At 37.0% G+C, this 15,710-nt stretch overlaps 1 protein-coding gene across 1 annotated transcript in view; it reads left to right on the top strand.

The window, feature by feature from the left end:
- The first annotated feature begins 2,700 nt into the window (after positions 1 to 2,700).
- The window catches only part of DDAH1 (dimethylarginine dimethylaminohydrolase 1), a 64,026-nt gene continuing 51,016 nt past the window's right edge, over positions 2,701 to 15,710 (top strand). The window contains exon 1 of the mRNA XM_070939416.1: positions 2,701 to 3,006. Within this exon, the coding sequence (XP_070795517.1) occupies positions 2,701 to 3,006 (306 nt within the window). The remainder of the gene's footprint in view (positions 3,007 to 15,710) is intronic.

Raw genomic sequence — 15,710 nt, forward strand, 5'->3', positions numbered from 1 at the left:
CTTCTTCTGACAGCTTCCTATAATTCAGTGGAGAAGTTGGCAAGGATTCTAAACTGTTCTGAGTTGAGAATGGCAATGTGCAGCACTGTGTTTAAAATAAATAAATAAATATTGTCAGCAAAATTACACCATGTGGAAAGAAAGGGGGAAGTCATGGTCAAGAGATAATATCAAATGTCAGGATGTATGAGAGAGAATTCATAAACAAAGGGGTAAATAGATTTAACAAGACAACCCATGATCCACTAGGACTAGGTCATCCTTTCAAAGACATTTCCTTAGTTAAATAAACAGAATGACCACAGGCAGATTGCTATTGCTTTGGTTTTAAACCAAAAACAATAGCAATCTGCCTATGGACTTTCAGTTTCTCTGTTTATGTAGGGAAATGCCTCTGAAAGGGTGACTCAATGGGTCACAAGTTCTCTAATTAGATCTCATCTTGCAACGCACGTTCCACTTTAGTCTTTTCTTGCAAAGATTAGAATCCTGGCTTTTCATGCAATATACATTTCTTATAAACAAGGAACGGGCAATCTTTTGATGGGAGAATTAACATTGGGAAGAGGGAGGGTTAAGTCCATGGTGGTTTAAGTGGTAGCACAAAGTCTGCAGAGCTGCATCTTAATGGGTGAGACCTGAATTTACTCCCCTTCTTTCTTGGGAATAGGGATGTTTAAATCATTTTTAAAATTTATGTTAGGGTTACACATCACTTTTTTTGTGTGTCTTGCCATTGTTGAGGAATGAACTATATGAAAATATCCTTATAAGTTAACCTTATGTGTTCCTTTGAAGTATATCCAGAAAAGATAAAGAGTTAAAGAGTTGAAGAATATTATGCCAGAACGGACAATAAAAAAATAACCTAACAATTTTGTTTTCCAGTAAATGAAAGCAGGGAAGTGCAAAATTCTTTAGTCTAGTTTTCTCTGGTACACATTGATTTAGAAGAGAGAACATGTTCTATATTCACTTACAGAAAACTATAGAAAAAGCCCTTTCTGGGGTGGCAATTTTCAACCTTCAAAATTTAAATAAAAAGTCCATAATTTCCAAACACAGATTAATGCTGAAATTTACATGTAGTTATTTGGAAATTGAACTATGGAACTTAATGGGATGTATGTGTGAATATATGTACATAATGCTGAATTGTTACAGTGCAAGGAAAGGAAAGGAAAGGAAATCATTAAGCAACAAAGACAATTTAATTAAAACATAAAACGATTTATGAGTCACTTCATAGTGAAACAGAGTACAAAAATATATTAATAGAAGTCACCAGGTTTAAATATTGGCAACATTGATTAAGTTGATTAAAAGGCTGGTTTTCATCCATTCTATACGCAAACGTAGCAGATGTTAATTTATTTTTATTCTTCACAAGTTACTAAGACAATCTGGACACATTCCGGTTCACTTTTAGCAGGGTTTCCCCTTCCCCCTTTCCAATTAAAAAACCCCACAAAGCAGAAATCTGTAAAGTGTGATATTACCAGAAGGAACAAGTGTGATATTTGTACACAAGCTCTCCTTCAAACTATCTTCAGAAACCAGGCAGGGAGGAGAGTACACAATCTCTTTTTAGCCTGGCTAAACTGTTATGCTGAGGAAGAACTTAACATGCATTTGAAAGTCCAAAAGGTGCTTTTTCAGGAGGCAACTGGTCTTTCTTGTTTTTTCTTTGAAGTCATTTTGCTTCTCATCCAAGAAGCTTTTTCAGCTCTGACAGGATAGTAGGGAAGCAGTGGTGGGTTGCTCTCGGTTTGGTCCGGTTCTTGTGAACCGGTAGTAACGGCGAAGGGAGGCTCTGCCCACCCACCCGGACGTCATCATGGATGATCTGCACATCCACAGAAGTAGCGGAGGTAAGTAGAACCCACCCCTGTGTGGAATGGAAGGATTTATATTCCTTGCAGACAGCTGGTCATCTGCATCCTTTTGTTGAAGCACTTGGAAGTTTATCTGTATCTTGGAGGTATCTTGTTTATCTTGGATCTTGGATAAACCTCCAAGTGCTTCAAGGACCCTCTAAAAGGATGCAAATGGCCAGTTGTCTGCAAGGAATATAAATCCTTCCATTCCCCACCATCCTGTCAGAGCTGAAGAAGCTTCTTGGATGAGAAGCAAAATGTCTTCAAAAGAAAAAACAAGAAAGTCCAGTTGCCTCCTGAAAAAGCACCTTTGGCACAACTATGACCTGGATGATTGAGAATCTCTACAGACTTTCATGCATTTCATTCATACTTCTTGTACATCCATCAGGGCGAGCCCAGGCATCGCATCTGCCACCGATGGGCCACCGAACCGGGATGCAATTAAACAACCAGCATGTTTCGCCAAGGTTCCTCCAAGGCTAATAAAATCGGTGCGAGGTAATTTCGACCAGTTTGAACCAACCAGGTATCTCAACCCAAATAACCGGCCAATGGACGCTTCTTTGAACACGGAGCATGATGTAGGTACTATATAGCAAGGCGTGGCCAATCCACAGCCTCTCCGGCTCCTAAGCGCGCTCGCGACCACCTCCTCCTGTTGGGAGGGAAGGGAGGCCATTTCAGCTGGCTCCGGGAAGAGAGGGGGACGCTTGGCAGCAAGCTGCGCTTCCTTACGGCGGTGCCGGGCAGCGCGCGGAGCCAGACACTGCAAGGGCAGGGTTGAGTTTCCCGGCTAACCCCCCCCCCCTGTTTTGCGAACATGGCAGGGCTGAGCGGCGGCCCCTTCAGCTTCGGGCGGTGCAGCCACGCCGTGGTGCGGGCGCTGCCGGAGTCGCTGTGCCAGCAGGCGCTGAGGCGGGAGAAGGCGAAAGAGGTGGACTTGGCGCGCGCCGAGCGGGAGCATCAGCTCTACGTGGGGGTGCTGAAGAACAAGCTGGGGCTGCAGGTGTTGGAGCTGCCCGGCGACGAGAGCTTGCCCGACTGTGTCTTTGTGGAAGATGTAGTCGTGGTGTGCGAAGAGACCGCTCTCCTCACGCGCCCGGGGGCGCCCAGCAGGAGGAAAGAGGTACAGATGGGCAGGCGGGGTGGGGTGGGGTGGGGAGAAGGAGCGGGTGGGCGCCTCCGATGTTGGTTGGCGGCCGGAGGGCGGGGGGGGGGGTTCTCCCTTCTGCCTCTCTCTCCCTCCCGCAGTTGGGGAAGGTGTTCTGAGCAACTTCCCGCCGTAGAGATTCGGGAATGCGGGCGGCACGCGCGCGCGCAGAGGGGTGCAGGTTGGATGGGGTTACGGCGCGGTTGGCAGGCACCTCCAGCCGCGTCTCCCTCTGCTCCACTGACAGGGACGGTTTGCCTGGAAGGGCTGGAACCCAGGCGAAGGTAGGGGCTTGAAAGGACGGCTCGGCCCAATTTATACGGGGAGGGGCAGCCCCGGAGGCCTCTGTCTGTGGAAAGCCCGAGTCTCTCCCCCCCCCCCGCCCGTTGGCTGTGGAGTGCGGTATTATTGTAAGGCGTGGCAGCTGTGCTAGAAGGCGGTGGAAGGATGCGCGAGAAGCGAGAGGGCGGAAGAGGTGATGGGAAAGGGAAGATGCTCAGAGAAAATGCCATCTCCCCGCCTTGAACAGTTCAACCAACCTTCCTCAATTTAGCTCACTCTGGGCGAATTGGGATGCCGAGAAAAAGTCTGTCTGCGTTAAGCCCTTTCCTTACCTGAGCCAGATTTCAATGCTGAGCCTAGATGAATGGTGTCCTGTTTCTGAAATGTTTTGTCTAGTCGGTCTGACTCCTCTCTTGTTTGCATCCTTTTCCTTCCCTCCCTCCCTCCCTATTATCTTAAATAATTTGCAGGGTCAGTTATGCTTTTAGGAGAAACTGGATTCAAATTAAAGTCCAGTAAAATTCTTTTCTTTTTCTTTTTTAAAGAAGCGGGATCAGACATTATTACAGACGCTAGGAATCTTTGGTAGTAAGTAAATCTGCCTAGCAAACACAATGAGAAAACTAGGCGTGGATGTTGGTGAGATCATATTTCAAATTCTGAGTATGTCCTTTAAAATACAAGTCTTTAAAGGAATAATAATGGATACTACACCGGTATAGCTTTAATGAAGGAATAAATTAGGATTTTGTTAAACAATTTGTAGCCTATTAAGCTGCTTTAACATTACTACAAATAAAATGACTTAGGTCAAATTAACGTACAAAGCTCATAAACTATGCTGAAAGGGTTATTCGAAGGTAAGTATTTGTAAAATTGCAAACTTAACATATAAGTCTTGCACAGTTTTGAAAACTTTTGTATACCTTTTTATTTTAATAGAAGTAGGTTTTACCCATCATGGTCAACTATATATGCCAAATGTCAATAGTAATAATGGTTGGGTTACTTAGTTGAATTACAATTAGCTATACATAGTTAATATCCTTGCTCTACTATGTATACAGGAGTTCTTTCATTTCTTATTCCATTGATTATCTTACATAAATTCAGTCTTCTATTTATTTTTGTAAGCAAAAAGATACATGGTGAAAATTCTCCAATATTTTTGTAGAAATCATGTGTATTTTCCTTTATTCTGTTTGTGATGCAATGAAGTGGGCAATAATCTGATTACTTCAATCTTTATGAGTGGTACATGTACATGTTCAAAGTTTGCTTTTGCAATCAATTTTGTTAATATTAAATCATTTTATATTTAAATATGTCTCATTTTGTTTCACCTTTTTCAGCTTGTTGATATACTGAATGGTCTACGCTTTTAAGACAGAAACGGACATGTCAGAACCCACTCTGTAATTGGTTCAGGCATACAGAGATAAGCTCAGTGAACTGGAAAATGAAATAAAAGCAGTCAGCACTTTTGGTCATAGCCAAAACAGATTAATAGCTAACTAAGAATAAGCTGCCTAATAATTCAACAGCAAAATAAATGAAATACAATTGGACATAGAACAAGAAAAACAAGTGTATAAATACAGCCTGGAAAAATTAAATGGACTTAAGTCTCACTGAATTATCATGATTTCAAATATTAACGAAATTACTTTGAGTTCTTTATGGTATGTTGCTTCTACTGGTTGGATATTCTATACTTTGGATGTGATAGTATGTTACAAGAGGCTTAGATGCTAAAAAACGTATTAAAGTCTTTTGAGTCTAAAGTATGTTCATATGTACACGCATACACACTCATTTATTTTATTCACTTTCACATACAATGTAAATTCAATTAGCTTCAAGATCTGTAATCAATATCTATAATAATGTCATATATTTTTATTAAAAATGGGATAATTTTTGGTCATAATTTTGGCAACTATAGAAACAGGTATAATGTATTGATTCAGGCACTTTAGATATTGAATTGGGGCTGTATCTCAATCAGATTTATTTATTTATTCAATTCAATTTATGTTCAGATGTTCTGATTTGACTTCCAATCAGTGGCGATACACAGAACAATGCTTCAGTGCCTTCACTCAGGGTGGGAAATAGATATCATTTATAAAACACAACAGTTTGGGGTAGATACCTGTCATACCTCTAGAATCTACATCATATCTAATTTTTAAAAGCAGAAGAGCCCAACCTGAGATCACGGGCAACATGTAGTAGAGATTTGCCAAAGTGGGCACTGAATTGCATTTTATTGAAATAAAAAGTGGAAAGGCTTATTTTTGAATTTTAAATCATATTACTTGTAATTAAGAAGAATTTAGTAGCAACTTTGAAGTTTAAATGTGATTTACAGTTTTCTGGGTAGCACATAAAGTACGGTACCTGTTGGAATCACTTAAACCAGCTGCATCTTTTTCTGAGTTTGTTGAATAATTCTGCAAAAAAAAGCTATATTTCTTCTCAGTAAGTGCTACATTTATACCTATGCAAACTAAATCATATTTTCAAAGCCAAATCAATGTTACATAACATAAATGTAAATGTGGCTTATTTGCTCATGGATTAATGATTTTGTCTTCTCAGTTAATATTGCCTTAAGCAAAGGAGAAGAAAAAATGAAAACCAAAGTAAAATGGAAGAAATTAAATGAGTGATATAGTAATCTGCCTTTTGTATATGTTACAGAATGTAGTTTATGAATTAGATAATCCTTTGGTTTCCATTTGTGTTCATTATGTATTGAAATAACATAATTATACTAATCAGAACATATACAAATGTCATTCTATAAATTTCAAGCATCAGCCTAAACACACTGTGCTTGTTACACAATGGAATATATCAAGATTTTTTTCAAAGGAATATAGATAAACATTTAATAAACAGGTATAAGTGATCACAGTAATTTATTTCTAGTAATCTACATGTTCAGATCATGCTGGGTTTTGCTGAAATTCTAAAGATCTTTCACTAAATCTGCTGGGAACTATCCCTGATTTTTCATATGTTAGTTGAATTTTTCTGTTTGCCCTTCTGGATGCCGGAGGTGAGGCGAAGAAAGAGATGGTCAGTAATTAGCATAAATTACATACCATAGTTAAAGAATACAAGACAGCTTTATTCAAAGTGTGTTTTTTAAAAGACTAACTTTGGGTAAAGCATTAATGGAATGGCCATGTTGACCAAGCATTCATTGGAAAAAGAGATGGACTTGGATCTAGAAGGCCTTTATCCCGATTCCTGTTAAGATTTGTTTTAAACCAAGGAAACTTGGCAAAAACATTGTGTCCATTTTGCTTTCTGGTCTGTAGAATGTGGTAATAACAATTTGCTCTATAAGGGTACACTGACTTTCAGTTGATGCTTGTACCACAACGGAACTTAGCCAGAATCTAAGGAAATATGTTTGGTGCAATATTGACAACTTTGTCATTTATTCAAAGAGAAAGCAAGAAATCAACTTCTTTCACTAAGGATGCTCAAACAATTTGTTATAACATGTGGTAATATACATAGTGATTCAGATGTAACCAGACTGCATCTAATTGACAGGTGAAACCTAATTTGGAATGTTTTAGAGTAGTATGTGTGGAGAATACGGGTTTACTAATTTGATTTTTTTTCTTATTCAGCTCAGAGGTTTATTTGGAAATTAATATGGAGCGAGAAGTTGCTCGCTCCATTGTTGCAAAGACAAAATGTAATCCCTGGTATTAAGAGTGAATACCTTTAAGAGGAGGAATGGAATATAAACATTATAAGTAAAATACTTGAATATCATGCATTCAGGGATTCAGGAGCAAAGTACTAAGAAAAGTTCATCTCATCTACAGTATATGTATATTTTTTATTGATTTTCATAAAAATACAGGTTTAAAGATAAATAAACAGGATTTTAAAAAAAAATGTTCAAAAAAAGAAAAAAGTGCAGAAAAGAAAACAAATAAAGATAGAAAAAGAATGACTTCAGACTTTTTTTTGGTATGGATATGAATACATCTGAGGTTTACAACTATATACATTATTTCCATACAATCAACTTTTCATTTCTTTCAGTTTCTTACAAAAAATCCAAAAGTGGTTTCCAAATAGAAATAAAATTAAACAATTTTTTTTCTTTCATCAAAGGTATCAATTTTGCTACCTCCACCAATTCTATCACCTTCACCTTCTATTCTTCCATTGTAAAAAAAGGCAAAGGCCTCCCATGTCCAGTAGTGTCCGACTCTAGCAGTCAGTGCTCATTTCCATTTTTAGCAGAGAGAACCAGTATTGTCCGAAGATACTTCCATGGTCATGTGGCAAACATGAGTATATGCTGAGGCGCACAGAATTCTGTTACCTTCCCACCGAAGTGGTACCTTGCTGCTGTTGACGTATATGAAAACAAAGTTCCATAAGATGTTTCCATTTGTTTATCCATTAGACCTCAAATGAAAGTCTTTAGTTTCAATTGTACATTCATTTTAAAATCTTCTGAATCAGAATGCATACTTGGTCTGAATATTTTTGACTTTGCAAGTCCACCAAAAATGAAAAAAAAAGTACTTTGGGGTTTGATTACATTTCTAACACATATTTGAAATTGCTTTATAGATTTTTGACCATTTGTCATGTATCAGCAGTACATTATTTTATAAAGGGTATCTTTAAGATTATAATTTAATGTAAATTTCAACCCTTTTCTCACACGTTCTCTCTCATTGGTCTAAGGCTACACTGTATCCAAAAATTATTTGCCCATTTTATCGTACAATCTGTAATTTTTTCATTTTCCATTTCCATTTTCAATAAAAGTTTATACATCTTAGAAATAATATGATTATCATTTGTACAGAGTTTCACATGTAATTCAGTCTTAGCATTTTCAAATTCATAATTCTTTTTATCCAACTTAAATCTTTCCATTAGCTGAACATTAGGAAATCAGTAGCATGTAAAATTTTCCAACTCCAAGTTTTCTCTTGTTTATAACTTAAATTCTAAGTTTGGGAAAAAATCAGCAAATCAATATAGGTTAACCATTTTTAACCATAGGTTAATCATTTCCCTTCTAAAAAAGACTTCTTTGGGTACCAGACATAAAAGGACTTTAGGAAACATTTTTGCCTTATATCTCTTCCAAATCCTCAGTATGCACGTCTAATAAAATGGTTTAAAAAATCTACATGAACCTTAACTTTACCATACCATAAATAATTCTGCCAATCAAATTTTGAATCATGTCCTTCTAATTCCAATAACCATATAGTTTTTATCTCAATTTTTTATTTTATTCAAAACATTAAAATACAAACTCCCCCAAAGGAGGAAAAAAAATACAAAAACAAAACAAAGCTAAACAAAACCACCAAAAAAGTACATAGACAAAACAAAACAGGCATATACATAAATTGTCCCCCCTTGCAAAGCAGGCATACAATTTATAAACTTTTACAATACTATATTATCCAAATCACTTAGTCTGACATCTATAGTAATATATGAAAACATAGTTAACAGGTAAAATCAAGAGCAGAATTAAACTTCTAAACCCAATCTGTTAACAATCTGTTTATTATATTTCACTCACAGAAAGTCCACCATGGCTTCTGATCTATAATGAGTCATAGGAATCATTGTCTCTGATCCGTCCATGATCAAATATCCTCAGTTGATTCTTAACAATAGGACTTTTCTTTATGATATTAAATGGGATCTTTTCTAACAATTGGATTTTATCCCTCAAAGTCATAAGTCTCTCTTATGTATATCTCCACAGCATTTGTTGCATAAAGAAATATCCTATAACCTATAAGATAACATGTCTTAACATTTATTTTCCGATTGGAAAATAATACAGGGATCCCCGGGCCGCAGTCCACTACCAGGCCATGGCCTATTTGGAATTGGACCACGTGAGCAACAGGCTGGTGGGAACTTGCACATGTGTGCGTCGGCTTGCCACTCGTGTAAATTGAGCTGTACACATGTGCGCCAGCCACCCCTTGCATAAGGGTTGTGTGCATGTGCTCGCATATTGACCTGCCACTCGTGTGGCCTAGTTTTCGTCTCTCCCCCACCCCAGCCAAGCCACCAAGCTGCAAATGTTGGGGACCACTGGTATAATAGATACGTTCCTCAATCTTCTTAGAAAAGTGAAGTTCACCACTGATCATTTCTGTCAATTTTGAATCTTTACAATCCGTACCTTTTTCAGAGTCCTCTAACCAACTTATATTTTCCCAGTCAGCCTCATCTTTTAGAGCTGTGAGCTGTGAGTTGCATTTCAATCCACCTAGTTGTAAATTTTGTTGCATTGCTTTTACTTGGGTCTGTTTACCATCTTCTAAGATCATTGTTACTTTATCAAGCTTTTTATCCAAATTTTCAAATTGAACTTGTAAGCTGGAAAATATTATTTCTGCCCAGCTTTCCCAATAAGCTTTGTCTTGGTATATTGCTTGCATTTTGACTATACTTAAACATAGTCCAAAATATTTCACTAGTAAAACTTCTAGAACTGGAACTTTTGCAACTTGTCGTAAACAGCTTCTCTCAAAGACAGTAAAAGCACTGTAACAAATTGAGCTCAAAAAACAGTGAGGAGCTTTCAACAGATAAAAGATATTTTTTATCAGAAATTAAGAAAAGTTAAGACAGAATTTTCTTAATAAATTTATAAAATGCAAAATCCCTGTAGTGAAAATATGATAGTAATGTAAATCAAAACAGATCTCTTTTACTACGCAGAGTTACCATGGCTTCAACAGGGAAAAGACAGAATTGGTTTACGGCAGCTAATAAAACAATAAAAAGCATAAAAAGAGACATTTTAAGATCCAGAAGGAGGTGAAATTAAGTCAGCATTCAACCAGCGGATTAATATTTGAAAGTAAAAACCAAAAGAAAAAAAAATCAAAAAGCGTAGTTCATACCAGGAGTTCTTAAAAAGCAAACAGTGAGAAGGAAAAGATGAAGACTCATTTCCCCAACCGAGAATTGTAATCTTTTAGGTCCTCTTCTCAGGTACCTCAATAACCATGTATTTCTTAATGTCACTCATTTTCATCCAAATTAAAGAAGCTGCAAATTTTAAATCTGGTAATCATAACCGCTCTGTTTCTTTAGCATCCTACAGCAGCTTGTGTTTAATTATTTTTTCTTGCTTTGCCAAACAAATTTAGAAATATCTTCTTGCCACTACTTAAATATTACACCAGTTGTCAATATAAGCATTTCTGAAATAGAAATAACATTCATTTTAATCACAGAAATTCTTCCCATTGAAGACAGTTGCCATTTTCCCCATCTTAGCATATCTTTTTATACTTCATTGCATACATTGATGTTATTTTGAAACATGCAGTTCATATTAGTGAAAGTAACACCCAAATATTTTACCTTTTATTAGGTTTAAAACTATATTTCTTCATCATACCATCTTGATCTTGTATACTGCTATTGCTAACCAACATCTTTGTTTACTGTTTATTAATCTTAAAACGGTTTAATACACCAAAATCTTTCAATTTTTTTCATGAAAAATTCAATACCTTTCAAAGGATCCTATAAGATCATCAGCAAAAGCTCTCCACCTAAAGTCTCGTTTTTAATTTTTAGGTCTGTTATCTTCTCAGAGAAAATTTAATCTCTCCAGAAGTTCTAGGAAAGTTAGATTCAGAATGAGTTAGACCATTTATCTATTAATGGTCTATCTTTGAATGCAAGGATGTGTAAGCATGCATGAAATTGTATGATAAATATCTATTTTTCTGAAGCTGAAATAAACTAGTTTTTCCCAGTTTAATATTAGCATAACAATGACAGTAATTGATCACTCAGCTGTAAAAATAAGTATCCAAGTATGCTTTTATTCCCTAAGTATATATATATTAGAAGAAACTAGGCATATAATTCACTTGAGCAGTAGAAATGAAAATTAAAATAGCCTTAGGAAAAAAGTAATGGAAGTAAAAAGAGTACACTATTTAGACTTTACATGTGATAATTTGCTTTTGGACAATGTAAATTGAAGGGTTGAATCATATGTTTAAAATACTTTTTTCTATTAAACTTATTTGTTTGCATTTGTTGACATCTTAATTGATCAAAAGGCTGTATGTAAGTATTTAAAATAAATCAGTATTTAGGAATAATTCTTGAGTTACATCATGTAATTATTTTATTAGATTTATAGCAATGAACCCAAATTCAGACTAATCTTATGTATCTCTGATTATCATATCACCAGATTCAGTAAATGATCTATTAGTTTTAAATATATTTCAATCTATTCTAGAGATTAGTGATCTCAGTGAATTGAATGATCAGTCTTAGGGTATGTATAAGGGCACTGTCAATTCAATATCGTACAACCCCAATAATTACGAGGAATAAATTATTGGCAATATGAATATGTATGTCAGGCTTACCAGGCATACAGGAAACATGACCAGATTAGCTAATTCTAAGGTTATATTATGTAACGTTATATTAAGTGAATCTTGCAAAGTCTGAAAGTAATTCTCTCTCACCCCCTCCTTTACAGCCTAAGAAACTAGGGAAGACTACTACAATAGCAATAGCCCTTAGCCTTATATACTACCTCATAGTGCTTTACAGCCCTCTCTAAGTGATTTACAGAGTCAGCATATTGCCCCAACAATCTGGGTCCTCATTTTACAGGCCTCAGAAAGATGGAAGGCTGTGTCAACCTTGAGCTGGACAGGAATGAATTACTAGCAGTCAGCAGAGTTAACCTCCAATACTGCCTTCTAACCATTTCGCCACCACAGTTCTTGCCTCATCCACATCTTTGTTACAGGCTAAACTGCATTTTATCTGATGATTCCTTTGACTGGATCTTGTTGTTCCTTCTCCCTGGGTCATTCCCACATGCTATTACAAAGCACAAAAAAATACTAGATTTCCCTTCCATAGGTAAAGGTAAAAGTTTCTCCTCTCCAGGCAACTCTAGGGGGCACTAGCTCATCTTCCTTTACTAACTGAGGAAACCAGCATTGTCCAAAGCCTCTTCCATGGTCGTGTGGCTGGCATGACTGTACACTGAGGCACACAGAACACTGTTACCTTCTCACCAAAGTGGTAACTATCTACTTTCGTTTGCATACCTTCGAACTGGTCAGTTGGCAGAAGCTGGGGCAAGAATGGGAGCTCATCCTATCATACAATACTTGGGTCCACAACTTGCAGTCTTCCAGTCGACAAGCCCGGTATCTTAACTGCTAGGCTACCATCCCATAATTAGTTGTATGTCAGGGGAAAGAGGAGTCATCCTTCATTCCCTGCGAAAAATAGAAGACAAGTAGTTGGGTAGTAGTGTAAATAATGGTGGTAATGGAAATGGAAATAGGTATACTTATCACTGGTGTTAGAACTGAGAAGCTTCTTGGGTAAGAAGCGAAAGGGTTTCAAAGAAAAAAAAATCCCTAGAAAGTCCAGTTGCCTTTTGGAAAAGCGCCTTTGGGACACTGGTGGATACCTCTGAAGATTAGCCTTTTAATGTATATCTTTATAGAACATTAAAGATCTACTTCTACTGGTATGTAGGATTTTTATTTTTTGTCCTTCTAATTATTTATTTAAACAATTTATTTGTCTATCCAGTTCAAAGCAAAGATTCCGGACAGTCTACAAGAATTAAACAATGACAATGAAATAAATCCTCCATATAATATATACCCATGGCTTTCTCTCTCCAACTTAATAACAGAAAAAGAATAACAATAAAGCCAGTGAACCAGCAAAGCTTGTTTAACCACCTCACTCAAATATTTAGGGTAACAGCCAGATCTTTATTGCCTTGCAAAAGACAAGCAGGGTTATGCTGGCCTGGGATATTGAGATATATGAAATGCCACTGGAACGACATCATTATATGCCCTGAAAGCTCCATGTTAATTAACAATAAAAGTTGTTAATAAGAAAAACTATTGAAAGTGTTGACCATATGCTATTTCACTATGATTTAATGAAAATAATGGACTTTTAAAGTATTACATTAGTACTGGAACATATCTCATTACATTGCTGATTTAAAATAGATTTTCTGTGTTCTGTGCATTTCGATGGAGAGTTAGCAATTAGATTGGAAAGAATGAAAAATAAAGTTGAGGATTGTTGCTTTACTGTTGAATAGTTTTGCTTTTTTTTTGTTTGAAATCTGAAACAAAGTCGTGTTTTCTCTTTCTCTCTCCCTTCCCCACTCTTTCCTTTTGGTGGTCAAATAAAAATTACTTTCACAAAAATTGTGTACATGTCTCCACAGCGATAGGTCTTCTTAAATTCTTTTTTTTTTCTGTGTATGAAATAATTTCATCTTTAAAGAGTGTGATAAGCTTCCAAAGGTGAGGGGACCAATCAACAAACTATATTCAGTCCCTTTGAATTGTTACTATCAAGCTGTATTGTGGTCTATTAGATTATTGTTATTGCTGATAAATTAATTGTTCCTGTGAACTTGTATTGTTACTCTGTTAGTCAGCAGGCCAGTATACATTGTCATTCGTGCAGATTTAGTTGTGTTCTTCCAAAAATTTCGATAAAGCAAGTAGCAAGAAAAACAAAAGAACAAAAAATAATCTACTCCTGTCTCTAGTTTTACTTGTTAGATGAATAGAGAAGACACAGCAATTATAACAATGGTGGAATTGAGTTTTTAAAAAGTGGGTTTTGCGTTATGTCTGAACAGGAAGGAAAAGCATTATAACAAATGAAAAGAATAATAATATAGAATTGGTCGTGGAGAGTGGACATAGTGAGAAAGAACTCAGCATAGTAGCTGTTATATTGGAAAAAATGTTGATCTGAAATCATCAGAAATATAGTTAAAAACAAACATGGGAAAAGACATTCCTATTGGAATGATTTCCTTAACTCTAGCACTACAACAATCAGCAACCTGTAGTAAGCAGGTGTGCCTGCCCTTTGGGTTCATAATTGACTGAACAAGTTGCTACTGGAGGGGAGTTCCATCTACATCATAGAAGCTGAACTAGATCTGATGGATGCTGATTTTCTTATTATAGGTTATTGTTGGAGCCCTCAGCTACACCTGTGGCACCTGTTGTTGGCATGAATGAGCAATCAGAGTTTTGTGGTGGTTTTAAAGCTGCTTTTGATTCACTATTACATGCTAAGCAATATCTTTTGCCTCGATTCAAGGATATTTTTGTAATCCCTTCCACTGTGGATGGAAACTCCAAGATGTACAACAAAATTCATACAAAGAGTTTACAACAGAGGTGTCATGTGCAGGCCACACCCACCCCAGCTCCGCAAATGGGAAAAATGTAACAAAATGTCTGTGATGGCAACGTGACTTGGCGAGTTTGACACCTGTGGTTTACAACCTATTTGTTTCTGGAGTAGCTTCTGCATTGATAGTTTGGCAGAAAACTATAGACCAGAGGTCTTCAAACGTGGCAGTTTTAAGACTTGTGGACTTCAACTTCCAGAATTCTGGGAGTTGAAGTCCACAAGTCTTAAAACTGCCAAGTTTGGGGAACCCTGCTATAGACCAAATGCTGTTACTATGGACCACTCCATTGAAAAGCAATCTGATATGGCAACTAAACTGCAGTGAACAAACATAAATTGTCTATGCACCCAAGTACCGAACTGTTAAAAGATGCCTGAATTGGTTTTATTGCTAGTTATTGATGAGGAAGACAATTCTATCTGAAGTTAAGAAAAATCGTTAAATTAATAATTAAAATTTAAAGTACAGGAAGTCTTCAATTTACAATCATATATAGTGACTGTCAACTCTGAAGCGCACCTGGCTGGGGCCATTTTGGAGGCTACAGGGTTGCCACAATGCGAAGAAGGGATAGGGAGGGCGAACATAGTTAGATGGGGGGGGGTGTAGCCAAAACAAAATAGTTTCCTGTGGGAACCGAGGACATTCAAACAGGTGGCTGGAGAAGGAGGGGTGAAGTACCCAGGCAACTGGCTAGCACCTTGATTGGACAATGTGACTGATTATTTGGAGGAAGGGGGAACTTTCACTGTTTTCAATCAGGTGAAAACTGCGGGAACTTTCAGAGTCAGTTTTCACCAGTTTGTGCCAATATGATATCTCCAATAAACTGTTCTTTCAGGAATCTACCTGCCTTGGAGTTCTGCTTTCTATGGGGCTATTACTTGGAACATTGACAGTGACTGTTCAAAATTACAACAGCACTGAAAAAAGTGACTTATGGCCATTTTTCACACTTCCAACAGTTGCAGCATCCCCACAATCATGCGATCAAAATTTGGGTGCTTGGCAATTGGTTTGTATTTATGATTGTTGCAGTGTCCTAGGGTCCTAGATGAGCAAAGTCAATGGAGAAGCCAGATTCACTTAACAACCATGTTACTAATTTAACAAC

Source organism: Pituophis catenifer, unplaced genomic scaffold (assembly GCF_029215685.1).
Source record: "Pituophis catenifer annectens isolate HBS135680 unplaced genomic scaffold, rPitCat1.0.hap2 SCAF_3, whole genome shotgun sequence".
NCBI classification, from domain to species: domain Eukaryota; kingdom Metazoa; phylum Chordata; class Lepidosauria; order Squamata; family Colubridae; genus Pituophis; species Pituophis catenifer.